Consider the following 14,791-nt stretch of genomic DNA (forward strand, 5'->3'; position numbering starts at 1 on the left):
TTGCTATATTTAAATCCAGTATGATAAAAATGCAACCCAATATTCAAAAGTCAATTTTACATAATAAACTCATAGTATGTATAAATTCGGGGCGAGTATTGGCGCCAGTCGTGTTTACTGTCGAAGGGTGTATGTTGCTTCTAGATATTTTTTCGTTGGGTTACTTATACAACACAACTACTTGTATTCCATTTTTCCTAAATGAATTATTCAACAAGGCTGATAGTTACTAATTTTATTTCAAGTACAATATCAATCATTGTTAATTTGGATTCGGTGGATCTGGTGGCGGTGGTGGCACCATTACAGCAGGACATGGTCTCATATGCATATTGTCTTCAGTAATGCTTGCTACAGATTTCTCTTGAACTAATCGAACACAAAATAAAAAGGAGATTAACATTGCAAGAAGTACAAATTTGATTTAGATTTTCATCTATCGTAACTCGTAGTCTGTTTTCAAATGATGTTAGATTGATAGTAGACAAAACAGTATTGAAACAACTAATTGAAAAGGGGGCGGGCTACTAAAAGTACTAAGAAATAAAAAAACATCGAAAAAAATATGTATATAGTCTTATCCTTTACTTTTTTTTTATTGTTTATTATTTTTTTTTCTACACAAATGCATAATGGTAATCTTCTAAGCAAAAAAAAAAAAAAACCAAACAAGAGCACAAAAGACTTAAAACAAAACACCGACCAGCAAACGAAACTGCTAGAAATATATTTTGTTGAAGAGTATATATCATGTGGTGTATTTTTTTTCTAGCAATCAGAAAAACATGTCTCTTTAATATCAATAAAACAATTTTTAAAGCCTTTAGTTTTAATTCCATACAGATCTTTTTGAAAAATATTTGTATGTACCCTTCTAATGTTGCAATTTAAACCATGTGTATGAAGGTTAGTTAACTCCATTACTTTATCATGTTTATGTTTGTAAAATTAAAAGGATGAACATTTTGACGTATATATCATAGATAACAATTCGTGTGACGAAAAAAAACCCTACCCATTTAAAGGCACTTGAGTAGCTTTTCTTACTTATGTATATTAATTAAATGTTTAAAATCCTTACATTAAATGTAATTTCACCATTAAATATGTTTTAACATTCTACTGTTCAAGTCAGGAATATGACAGTTGTTGTCCCTTCGTGTGTTTTGGTATTTGATTTTCCCATATGATTAGGGACTTTTCGATTTGAAGTTTGCTCGGAGTTCAGTATTGTTTGTAAGTTTACTTTTTCCTACAATAAATGGTTGTCACTTGTCAAAACGTGACAAATAGGAAAATTGGTTTCCATTACCATTGCCATAATAAACCGATACATTGCTGTGGTCCACTAGTTCACTACAAACTTCATCCTGTTGTTGTTCACGATCTGCAAAATGTAAAAATGAATCTTAGAAACTTTCTTACAAATAATTTTGATTAACAAGGTAATGCATGCGTTGTACCGCTTGGTGACATAACGTCCGTCTAAAAATCATAAGTCCAACTATGTATCTGTTTATGAGTCAAAGTATATTAAAGTTTTTTTTCTAATAATACTTAAGGTGGCGTGTCAAATTTTACGACATTGGAGCCTCGCAACATCCTGTTGACATAATACATGTAATACAAATTTATCCTGAGATTAATTCAACCAATGATAATCTGGCTCCGCCATAATGGTTTAAAATAGTTTGATGGAAATATTTGTAAATCAATTGGAGTTTAACGCTGGTTATTTCTGTAATTGTATTTCTACAGAATTGTTACGTTATAATTCCATGTTTACGAAATTCAAAATCTACACATTGAAATATTTTATTTATTCTTAAAAACGTTAATCGATTTTTGTATATACAAACTGTGTGAAAAAAGAACTGATTTCTCTAAACACAAATTGTATTAACGTAAACACATAAATCGATCTACCTTGGCAACTATAAACTTTTTTGGTAGGGGTGAGTAGCTGAGACAGCAAGTACCCCACCCTTTTCATATACTTTGTTAAACACAATTATATAACCTTGTCATATATCAATTAACAAACAAGAACTATCTTTATAAAAGATATCCGACGTATTTAAATTTGAGTATGACGCAACGTTAGATATTGCTACTACCACGAAAAATAGCGTTAAGTAAATATTTGACCGGAAAATTTTTATAGAAATGCTGAAATAAATATTTCAAATTATGCATGAAAATAAAGATTGATTGTTACATTTTTACATTATGATAGAGAAAGAATAAAAATATAATATTCATAGCCTTAGGAAGACACAGATTATCCGAAAAACGTTTACTTAGCGTTGTCCCATGTAACAAACTCGGGACATAAAACTCGCACAATTCGCGAAATGTTCACGCAACTCTTCGAAATTTTGCATGAACATTCTATGACGTGATATATTTCAATATTGGTTAACATGGCTGTCTCCATTTAAAATTTGCATACATATTTTCAAAAGAATATGATGTACGGAAATGTCCCATCGGAAATTTAATTTGGAAACTTCAAACATTTCAGTTCAAAAATAAAATTTTGACAGAAAATTCATTAAATTGTAAGCACTATCGTTTTTTACTAAGTGTAAGCTTCCAAAATTCGAATTGAAAAATAAATTGAGCTACATATTAAATTCAAAACCAGGGGCGTAGCTAGAAATAAACGATGTGCAAGCAACTACCGCCGAGCGGAGCAAGGCGAAAAAATTTTGGGACCCTTTTATGCAGAAAAATGGTTTTTTTTTTCGGTTTTCGGTCATAGGACTGTTAAAAGAGGAGCTATATGTAGATAGGACTTATAAAAAAAATATGAATGTAAAAATATTAATAAATCTTTTGAATAGAATAATACATAAACAACACATATTTGTGATACAGAATTTACTCAAAATTGTCCAAAATCTGCTCTTCGGGTCTAGGCAGAAACAAACTTCTGTATTACTTTAATTGTCAATATTCACACTGAAATCCCGATGAATATGCAGTAATGCTAGTAACTGTCGTTCATTGTTGATCGTACATTTGTTTTCAACATACTTAGTACACTCATAGATCTCCATGGTAGCACTCGCGAGAAGTTATGAACCAGCGTACATGTTCAGCATCGAACGACCTCCCCATTGAATTCGTTAAAATCACATGCCAGGTCAGTTTCGTATGTCTCAGATAATGTTGAGATTTTTTCGTTTGTTATATTTCTTACAACACGATGGAGCAGATACAGCGCAAAAGTGCGATTTTCTGATAATACTAGACGCGACTCCACTCTCCAGTTCCCTTGTCATATCATATGGTCTATGAACGCAAAAAAATAATGAGACTTTCCAATACTGTTTTGGCGTGTTTGCAGTGTGATTGGCTCTGGTAGTCTGTCGACCACATCGCCTCGGCATATTTTCAACGATATCGAGGGGTTCTAATAATTCTAATGCCGATTGGTACATCTCATTCCAAACTGATGAACCGTGCAATGCAATATGTGCTCCAAAAACTACATGTCTTAGACTGAGTATTACAAATTCAAATCTAGTAAAAGATACAATTAAGTTACTGTCCGATTTAGTCATAATCTCCAATGAAACTTTTATTTTGAAACCAAATGCCGTTATTGAATGATATTTCATCAATTAAAAAAGTGACAACATAGGTGTTTCCTTTAACATTCAATCTATAAATTTTTATTTTGCCTTTTTTTTTTGCATGCCGAATCGATGTGCACGCAACTGCGTGTTAGCGTATAGGCAGCTACGCGCCTGAAAACAATAGAGTTGCAATGTCTTGCGGAAAAGTCCGAGTTAAACTTTCATTACTTCACAAAACTTTTACGGCCAAAAAAACAGAGATTTGATTTCGTGAAGATTATTTTTTTGCTTTGATAACCATACCAATAAAAAGTACTTTTAAAGTTGAAGTTGGTACACCAAATAACATTAAAATTACAGGGTTATCTATAAAAAATGCGGATTAATGAAAATGTCTTGCAAGTTTGTCCGTTATCATTATTTGACGTCGCCAGAAGCGTTACTCTAGCTATAGGGACGGCATAAACTGCATTCGCTTGTTCTTTCCTCAGCTAAATATAAATGTCCTGCTTTCAAAAAAAAACGAAATGATGCACACAATACAAAAATACACATTATTAAGACGATCAAAAAGTAAGAAAATTTCGGTATCATAACTATAAGCTATTGTATGTTGCTGCCTGAATAAAATCATACTCGGGTTGAATATATAATGCAGCAATATTCCTCCAAAAACACATAATTACTAGCAGTAAAATTGCATTTCCTAAATTAATTATAAAATCATATTTGATTGGATTCTCACGGCATTTACACTTGTGTGTTATACTTTGCATTTACCAGAAAAGGAAAGCAGGAAGAATTTGATAGTGTGCGTTTTCAATTGAACGTCATTAAATGGTAGCAATATCTGACGTTGCGTCTATATGTTTAAAACTATCATTTCGATAACCTTCAGAAGCACAATGACTTTATGATGCAGGACCTCTTTAATTAAATCTCCATCTGAATGTAACTACAAGAAGGCGATTGCAGTGCACTGAAAACCTGCATAGTTTGACACAATTTGTCCTTGGTGGCAACGCCCGATCACTACCTTCATCTTGTGAACAACAATGCTCTAACTATCTAAAAATCAATGAATTACCAACAAAAGAACGTTACAAATTGTTTTGTAAATATTCCGATTATATTTGAATAAGTGATTTACCATTTAAATAACGTTTTCTCTGTTTGTGTTCAGTATTCTCGGTCCTCGTATCTCTGTTTACATTCACCAAAACCCCGCGGAAATCTCACATGCGTAGGTGCGTTCTAAAAGTCATGTACGTTCGTACAACAAAGTTTACATAAAAAACTATATAATTGTTCCGAATAAACAGCTGTCATGGATGCAAAGAGCTATTGGAGAAACAATTATTTTAATAAAAATATAAATCTTTGTAAGATCTAGTTCAAATATTTATAGTTTTCACTTGCTTTCCATCACGATATAATTAACGAGACGTTTTTCCAAACACAACAAAATCACCCACCATGACAGCATTTTGTCCAATCACAGAAAGGATTTCGAGCATGCGTATTCTGTTGCCATAGTTAAGCGTCCTTAAGTTCAAAGGGCATAAACCGAAACTATACCGACTACGTCGGAAAAAACAGACCTATAGATATATTTGAATATTTTCAATTTCGGGTATATTAGTATATAGATCTCTTTGTCCCGCTCATCATCACGTTCTTGTGTAGAAACAACGTAGTTGCAATAATATCAACTTCTTTTTCACTAAATTCGTCACATCTTAAACACTTTCTTCTTATTGCCCCTTTTTATATCTTTCATTATGAAGAAATTTGTAATATCACCCCAGAGAGTAACACTTTCACTGATTTTTATATGTTTTATGTTAATTAAAAACTGATAAAAGTTACAATGACGTTCCGTCTTACAATGTAATTTCTTTAAATAATTGTTACATATTTTATGTATACAAACTGTTGAATGTTAATTAGGTGCAAATGTAAAAACGGTCGGATTTATTGCATCCATCACTGGCATCAGTGGTAATACCACATCAGAATAAATAGACATTAATTGGTTTGACAAATAAGTGATGCATTTACGACTGAGGTTTAACCGCATGCATCAAAAATAAATACGGACATCTGATTAGTTTTAGATACATATGATATATTCAAACAAGTGATTATATCAACATATTGATATATTTAATCTGAATTTCTCACCCTTTTGATATATCATAGAGCATGAAAAAGTGACCTATTCCAGCAGCTCATCCCTTCCCTTATTATATAGTAAGTGCCCCCCCCCCCCCCCCCCCCGGCCAAGTTTATAATATATACAGAATTCCTTCAGTACATTGTAATTAATATACGTCATGTACAAACACACATTTTTAACTCGGATACCAGGCAATAAGTTTTTCGAACTGTCGGAGTATTCGGTTGTGGGATTATTGGTTTGTCGGACTAATTGTCTGAACAAATGGCATCGAACTGTCAGATTAATGGTTTGTAACCGTATTAAGAAGAAATAACAGATTAAACCACAAAATTAAAAATGTTCACACGTCACAAATAAAATTTAAAATGTCATGAATGAACTTGATTAGCGAACTGACGAAGAGGCATACTTTTTTTTATATAGCTCCTGAAACTAACGCAAATGCATAATATCGACTAAAGTTCAAATAGACTTTATACATTTGAAGGTATTTGCTTTAAGAAAGGTGTGTTTTAAAATACTAAAACTATGTGTGTCTCATCTTTCAATCACATCACAACGAGAGCCAAATGTGTTTTCTAGGAAATATTACAACTTAAAACATTATGCCATGCTAATTACGTACAAGAACTAAGTTAATTTGCATATTTTCTCGTCAACTGTAACATTAAAAAAAAATGTAATCATTCATCATTGTAAATATAAAAATAAAGAACCAAGTTATTTTGCATATTTTCTCGTAAACTGTAACATTTCAAAAAAAATGTAATCATTCATCAGTGTAAATATAAAAAAAAAATGAAAATATCATTTAAACACGTTAGACATTTATAATAAACTGATACTATTAACATTGATGCTATTATTCCCCAAAACAGAATAATAATGAGAAAAAAACTCATGTAACCGTTCATTACCTCTTCTTCCAAGTATTGTTCCATTATTAATTTTAATTTTCCGATCAAATGTTGTAACATGATCTGGAGTATCAGGTGTTAAAGTTTCATCTTGGTGTGTTGAACGGACTCCATCGGCTGTAAAATATATCAATATGATTTGGTTCAGAGTATAACATCAGTCCAATTTGACGTAACCAAGCATCAATCGGTAACACTATAACAAAGACTTGTCATCTCATCTAGATACACATGTTTACAAAAATATTAACAAATACTCTTCTATAAGCAGTTAATAATAACATTTCGAGTGGAATCAAAGAATATTTTGGATTCATAAGGCTAAACGTTGATCGAATAATGATTAAAATTTGATAACATTTCGCTGGGTTACTTGATATTTTCTCATTCATGCGTATATTATGAGTTTCAAAATTATGCGTAAAACAGGTGTGTAGCAAACATGTAAAATACATGTTTCTAACTTATAAAAAATCTAAAACCAAATCATCTATAAATTCCCCCTCCCCCCCCGCTTATTACCTAGGTCATACCCTAATTTTTCATGCAATCAAGTTCTGCTCTTTGTTGTCGGATGTTAACTGACATATACTTGATGAGTTCTTTTAGCTTCTTTTTTGGAATATTTTGTCTTTGGCAATCATACTTAATCTCTTTATATAGCTATATACAATTCTCCGTTTGACAAGCAATATCAGTATTAAATACAGACCAGAAATGACTGTTCATGACTGTTCATCTGTTTTTCATTTGATTAGCTTGCATTTTCCTTTTATTCAAATATAAAATCAAATCAAACCAGTGATGTGATTCAATAATTGATCACTGTTAAGCTGCTTATCTAATAAGATGTCATTTTGTTCAGAAGTATTGGTGTTATATTTAACAATTAGCAATGTTAAAGAATTGAACCACACAAAGTTAGTTGATAATATATAAAATACTCACAGATAACAACTAATAACTGTCAAATTTCTGACCAAATGTGAAATCTATAGATTTGTTTAGTAGTTTGAGAAAAATCGGAAGAGAACACACAAATGGACGAACATACAGGTGATTTAGCCACACTTTTTTAGTTGATGCAGAAAAATGGAAAAAATTACATCAACCTTCAAACCAAGAATGAGTTAGAGCCAATATTAACAGTGCCTGTCAACCTCTTTTTGGATGACACATCAGCACATAAAACACAAATGATGGCATTACACTGTATTCAGATGCAGTAATCAGGTAAACAAATGTTTTTTTGGGTTTGTTTTTAGATTACTATTACTGGATTTATTTCACTTGACTGGGCGGAGTTTAACCGATTCGCTCTCTATAAACCAGTCCATCTACAGATAGGTGTTTTAGGATAAACTCATCAATAAAGTCCAGTCATTGTAAATTCCTTTGATGACAGCAAAAGGTGATTAGAAATCAGTAATAATTATAACGGCAATCATTCTTATCACACACATCTTCAAATAGACTGTCCTTATTCAAATTAAAACATAAGCTCCGCCCGATCAGTTGAAATAAAATTGGTAATACGTTTTTGGCATTTAACATGTTTAACCCACTTGTCAATATCACTGCATTCACCGTTGAACATCAACTCCTCAAATACTTAATGAGGATGTTTTCCTTATACTGCAATTACATTGACTGTTCAAATTAACCATGATATAGGATCTTCTATAATTGAAAAGTATCAACACGATATGTATATTTTAACTTTACAAAATCAAGATTTGATTTTTGATGAGGCAGAATTATCGATCCTTGCTCTCTCTCAACCTCTGTTAACGTCTCGATTTAAGAAACAAAGTAAAAGAAGCATTAAATGTCTAATCCCAATAAAAAAGAAAAAAAAACAAGTGATACCCCCGCCCCAAGTGGATAATTTTAATAGTGTATTATTATCAAGTGTTCGGTTAACAGGAAGTTGTTGAGTAATGAATCTGAAAACGCACCACACGGTATAGCAGACTTATATAAACACTGAAACCAATTTTCAGAAATCCTTGTATTGTAGTTCCTGAGAAAAATGTGACGAAAATATTTATGGGACGGATGGACTGACGGACAGACACAGGTAAACCCCCCTTTTTCAAAGCGGGGGTATAAAAACATTTGTTCGCCCTTTTGGAGCTGAAGTTACGGAAGAAACATTCCGGCAGATGATCAGTGATGATGGTGCAGAAAAATCAACAGAAGGTCAAACCGAAGCAAAAGATCGAAACTTGTCCCACAAATAAAAAAAAAAGCATTTGTTACATCATACGCCAAAGATAAAGCTTTTGAAACTTCAATTACCAATAAAAAAAGATGTTAAAAAAGAGAACAGGAAACTTGAAAGAATACAAAACAAGGGAAAAGGTCCGGCAAACATGGCTAAAAGTGAGGAAACATTGAAAGAGGATTATTCAGATATTTAACTCATAACAGAAGAAACAGAAATCTGAATGATATGTGGAAAGATCCAGTCAGACGGATTCAGACATGATTTAAAATTGCATTGGGCACAATGTGAGAATTGTTTGAAGTGAATTCACCTAAAATTATATGTGATAAAAGAGAGATTGTGTCTAAAAGTGAACATTTCTGTTTTGCTGTGTGTTAGGACCTGTACGCTCTTGTTTCTTGATATTAAAGCCTTTTGGGTTTATATTCTGACATCTAATACTTCTGGTTAGATGTTTTTTTTTTTTTATAAATGTTATCAAAAGTTAGATATGTTTTGCTCTGAATCATTAAAAGTATTCTGGTCCAAATTGAACAGCAATTTTAATGATGTTAAATCTTTTCTATTCAATTGAACTATTTTTAGGAGGCATTCGCGAAATCACCGGGCATTTGTAAAATTGTCAAAACAGGGGGTTTCCCTATTTTAGGCACAAATTTAAAAAACAATCTTGAGGGTAGGGCATACCTAAAGAAGTTTTTTTATGAATGTAAAGTATGTAATGAATTTGTTTACGTATTTTTTTTCTTCAGATTATATGTTTTATGAGTAAGTCAAAGCGAAACCAGAAGTCTTAGGTGCGCGGACACACCGTAGTTAATAATAAAAAAAAGTACTCACAAATTTCATCTAATAACTGTCAAATTTCTGACCAAATGTGAATCTATAGATCTATTAGTAGCTTGAGAAAAATCGGAAGAGAATACGGAAGATGCACAAATGGACGAACAGACAGGTGATTTCAAATTAGCCATACTTTTTCAGTTGGTGCAGAAAAATGGAAAAAATGACATCAACCTTCAAACCAACAATGAGTTAGTGCCAGTAGTTACAGTGTCTGTCAAACTGTTTTGGATGACACATCAGCACATAAAAGTAAGAAATAGATGGCATTACACTGTATTCAGATGCAGTTCCTATAAACTTTTTTGTGGATGACACATCAGCACATAAGAGTAAGAAATAGATGCAGTTAAAACAGTGCATGTAAACCTTACTTTGGACGATACATCATCACATAAGAGAAAGACATAGATGGCACAACACTGTATTCAGATGCAATTAAAACAGTGCCTGTAAACCTTTTTTTGGATGATACATCAGCACACAAGAGAAAGAGATAGATGGCATTACACTGTATTCAGATGCAATTAAAACAGTGCCTGTAAACCTTTTTTTGGATGATACATCAGCACACAAGAGAGAGAGATAGATGGCATTACACTGTATTCAGATGCAGTTAAAACAGTGCCTGTAAACCTTTTTTTGGATGATGAATCAGCACACAAGAGAAAGGAATGGATTGCATTACACTGTATTCAGATGCGGTTAAAACAGTGTCTGTAAACCTTTTTTTGGATGATACATCAGCACACAAGAAAAAAATGGATGGCATTACACTAATCAGATGCAGTTAAAACAGTGCCTGTAAACATTTTTTTTATGACACATCTCTGTATTCAGATGCAGTCATCAGGTCAGGATTTTTTAAGTTACCATGTTCTTGGCATTTAACATCTTTACCCACTTGTCAATATAACGGCTTTCACTATTAAACATTAACTCATTAAATACTTAACGAAGATGTTTTCTTTATATTTCCAGTCTAAAAGACAATGACAGCAACACTACCATACTAAAACACCAGACAAGATTTTTATGTTGAAATATATAGGATTTTTTTAATTATTATTGACAAGTATTTACACATAATGAATATTAAACTATAAACAAAAAGTTTTGAATCTTGATGAGGCAGTGTTACTAATTTAATGCAGGAAGGACATATATATTTCTTATATTTATACAATATCAGAAATTATGAATACATCGGAATTCTGTTAAATTTAAGGGTTACCACCGTCAGATATGCAAAAACAAGGAAGCGTTCAGTTTGTTGGTGCGTCAGAAAAAGCTAGCATAAATGACAGTGCTTCTGTTGTCAATGATGATATGACAAACTTGCGGAGTAATTAATCTGGTATATTGCGGAGTGTCTTGCTTGGGTTTAACGAATAGCGAACAATGGACAAAATATTCAGAATAAATGGCAAATTTTTTTTTTAAAATACCTAAACTTGAAGACAACAGTTAAAATATTTGTCAACAAAAGTTTCATTACAATAAATAGTCAGTACGAGTATATATATATGTCAATGATATATCAATAAAGTATTCCATTGTTTCTAAACAAGCTGCAAGCAACTACTGGGATTGAGTTTCTCGCTACAAGTATTCGACACTCGAAATGAATGAAGCATAGTCAAATTGAGCCAAAATCAAAAGTTCTTAAACATTTTAAAGCTCTAATTTAAATTCTATAAAAAAATACAAGCGATGAGTTATTAGTTGGACATACGGACTCAAAGGAGAAAAGGTTCTTAACGGTGGTGATGATAGAAGTTATAATGAATTGACATTGGGTTGAAAATACAAAAGACTCACTATATACAACTTACCTTCTTTCGTACTAGTTTTTTCGTTTTGGGACATCAGTTTAAACAAGAATCCCGATTTTAAAGTATATAATGGGCACTTTTAACCTGTCGACTTGTCAGATATATAGCTAAAATGATAATCGTATTACAAGAATCATTATGTTATGAAGTGTTTGAAAGAAATTAATAAATTAATAATTTAACAATGCATGAAATGAGTATGATCTGAAGAGTATTTCATATAGAAATAACAAAAATATATCTAACCTCCAAAAGAGACTTAAATGAAATGATGATAATTATAATTTGGAACCATTATCTTGAACAAAAATCATTTTATCGAATTATTATGTACCTGATAAGAATAAGTGATGCAAAGCGTTTTCACGCGCAGCGAGCGATGAATTTTGCATTCCAGATGAACTCGATTTCAGGGCCCTATTTTGAAAAGGCATGGCTGAGAAAGTACACGTCGCACACACCGCCGATTGAGTCTCTAATTTGAGAGACGTTAGTGTGTTCATCTCTTTACCTCAACTAATCTATTCTTGCTTGCTTAATAAATTACAAAATAAATTTTGTATTTTCTATTTATGTACCTATGTTTACGATAGTTTTACAAACGTCTTACCTATCAATGGACTCGATTACAACTACCGTACCTTGATAAGGTGATTAGATTATAAAAACACTGAACAATCGTCCCAATAAATGACCCTTTCTATTTTAGCCACATATCATTTTATATCCGATATTTTATAATAAAAGTAGATAAACATATAAATATGTGTATACTTTTAAGAATCAAACTTTATACAGGCATTTTCTAATATGGAAAAAAGTGGAATGAACCTGGTTTCCTAAAGCTAGTTAACCCTCTCACTATATGTATGACAGTCGCATGAACAGTCATTATATACCTAACTATGGGTGAACAAAACAAACGGACAAAATAGGTCGAAATCCCAATAAGGGTACAGCTGTCATCTAGTTTTTACAATCTAAATCACCATAGAGACATACAATTGTGCATCAAAGGAACGAAAAATACGGTATGTAAAAAGGACATTAGAATAAAAATAAAAGGGAGGTGATCACCACAGGACAATGAGGGGATGTAAAAGTACAAAGCCACGCCATATGTGAAAAGGAAACACAAGGCATATAGACAAACGCACATGAAAGAAATGAAACATGAAACAATGAAAGAATACAATTTTCCACCATAGAACAATAACACAATGACGGGATGTATAGTTACAGAGCAACGGCATATAAATATCCCTGAAAGTGATTAAACAGTAGAAAAAATATTCATAAAAAGTCATAAATAAACAGTTAATCTTATTCTTATAAAAAATAGATTTCTGATTTCGTTATACTCCATCTGAGATTTCATGTAGTATAACGAAATCAAAAATTTTTATTAATTAGATTGAATTGACAGGTTATTATCTGAAACTGATATTATCAAGATGCTTGATTTCGTGATTGACAACATTTTTATTACGTTTGGAGGACGTGTTTTTCAACAGACTGTCGGAATTTCAGTTGGAACTAATTATGGCCCTCTTCTTGTCGACTTGTTTCTATATTGTTATGAGGTTGTCTTCAGACAGGAACGTCATAGAAAGAGAGATAAGAAGTAAGCAATATCCATTAACTTTACGTTTCACAGATATTATCGAATATGTTCCTAATGTCGTAACTACAATACCCTTCCCTTTCACGAATGTGACATACAGAATTAGACTATTAATCGGATTTGTAATAACTTCAGCAACACGACGGGTGCCACATGTGGAGCATGATTTGCTTACCCTTCCGGAGCACATGAGATCACCCAAGTTTAATGGTGTTTTGTTGCCTAGTCTTTAGTTTTCTATGTTGTGTCTACTGACCTATTATTTGTAATTAATTTTTTTTTAGCCATGGTGTTGTCAAGTTTATTTTCGAACTATGAGTTTGACTATGAATTCACTGTCCCTCTGTATTTTTTGCCCCTTTGTTATTAAATAATAAACATTATCAGTACTCAGAACCCATGCTTCAAATTGATTAATATTTCATACATGTTCAGGACGAGAACAAGTTAACAAAAAATACAGGTCTTGTAATAGAGGCCACCTGGGATGATGGTCGAGGACATTTGGACTGTCACTTGGAAATGAGGAGATATTTGATAGGGACAAACATTTTTCCTCGCAAAACATGCCACCTACGGACCCCTCAAAAATGAAGGATTGATGGTTGCTTAACGTCCCGTGGCAAATATTTCATGCATGTTCATAACGAGAACCAGTTAAAAATAAATACAATAAGTAGGTCTTGTAATAATATTAACGGTACCAATTTTCCTGCACCAGATGCGCATTTCGACAATACATGTCTCTTCAGTGATACTCGTGGCCAAAATATTTGAAATCCAAAGCTTATCTAAAAGATGAAGAGCTATAATCCAAAAGGTCCAAAAAGTATAGCCAAATCCGTGAAAGGAATCAGAGCTTTGCATGAGGGAGATACATTCCTTAATTTATAATAATTTCTAACATTTTTTACCAGCAAATTTTAATAACACAAAAAATCCGTACCGAAGTACTGGCTACTAGGCTGTTGATACCCTCGGGGAGTTACAGTCCACCAGTAGAAGCATCGACCCAGTGGTAGTAATAACATTAACGGTACCAATAATAAAGGTTATCTGGGATGATGGTCGAGGAAATTTTGACTGCCACTGAAAAATAAGGGTATATGGTATAGGGACGGACATTTTCCTTTGCAACAGGCCACCTACGGACCCCTCAAAGATAATTGATTGATTGTTGGTTGCTTAACGTCCAGAAGCAAATACTTAATGCATGTTTAGAACGAGAACAAGTTAACAATAAATACAATAGGTAGGTTTGGTCATAATCGAGGCCATTTGGGATGATGGTCGGAGAAATTTTGCCTTGCAACAGGTCACCTACAGACCCCCCAAAGTGTTGTTGCAACGGTTCGTAACGCGTAAAGAGCGTGGCCCTCTCTTTACACGAGGCATCAGATTTAACGTCCCCATTTTGACCGAACTTGTCTGTAATTTTGATACATCCCGCACAGCCAAAGGTTAAGTGACCACATTTCTATTCTCAAGTCACCCTAGGGGTTTATGCTTTAAGACCTTTATGTATTATTTTCGAAGTTGATATAAAATATATTCAAATGATTTTCTATTTAAAGTG

At 32.7% G+C, this 14,791-nt stretch overlaps 1 protein-coding gene across 1 annotated transcript; it reads right to left on the reverse strand.

Annotated features, from left to right (window-relative positions):
• Positions 1–230: 230 nt before the first annotated feature.
• LOC143051370 (uncharacterized) lies at positions 231–12,229 on the reverse strand. The gene is made up of 5 exons (XM_076224297.1): positions 12,202–12,229; positions 11,592–11,698; positions 6,684–6,800; positions 1,313–1,387; positions 231–369 (listed from the first exon to the last, which is right to left on the reverse strand). The coding sequence occupies exons 2-5, from the start codon at positions 11,623–11,625 to the stop codon at positions 263–265; spliced, it is 333 nt and encodes a 110-aa protein (XP_076080412.1). The 5' UTR covers positions 11,626–11,698; positions 12,202–12,229; the 3' UTR covers positions 231–262.
• Between the last annotated feature and the right edge of the window lie 2,562 nt (positions 12,230–14,791).

The sequence above is a fragment of the Mytilus galloprovincialis genome, chromosome 11, assembly GCF_965363235.1.
Source record: "Mytilus galloprovincialis chromosome 11, xbMytGall1.hap1.1, whole genome shotgun sequence".
NCBI classification, from domain to species: domain Eukaryota; kingdom Metazoa; phylum Mollusca; class Bivalvia; order Mytilida; family Mytilidae; genus Mytilus; species Mytilus galloprovincialis.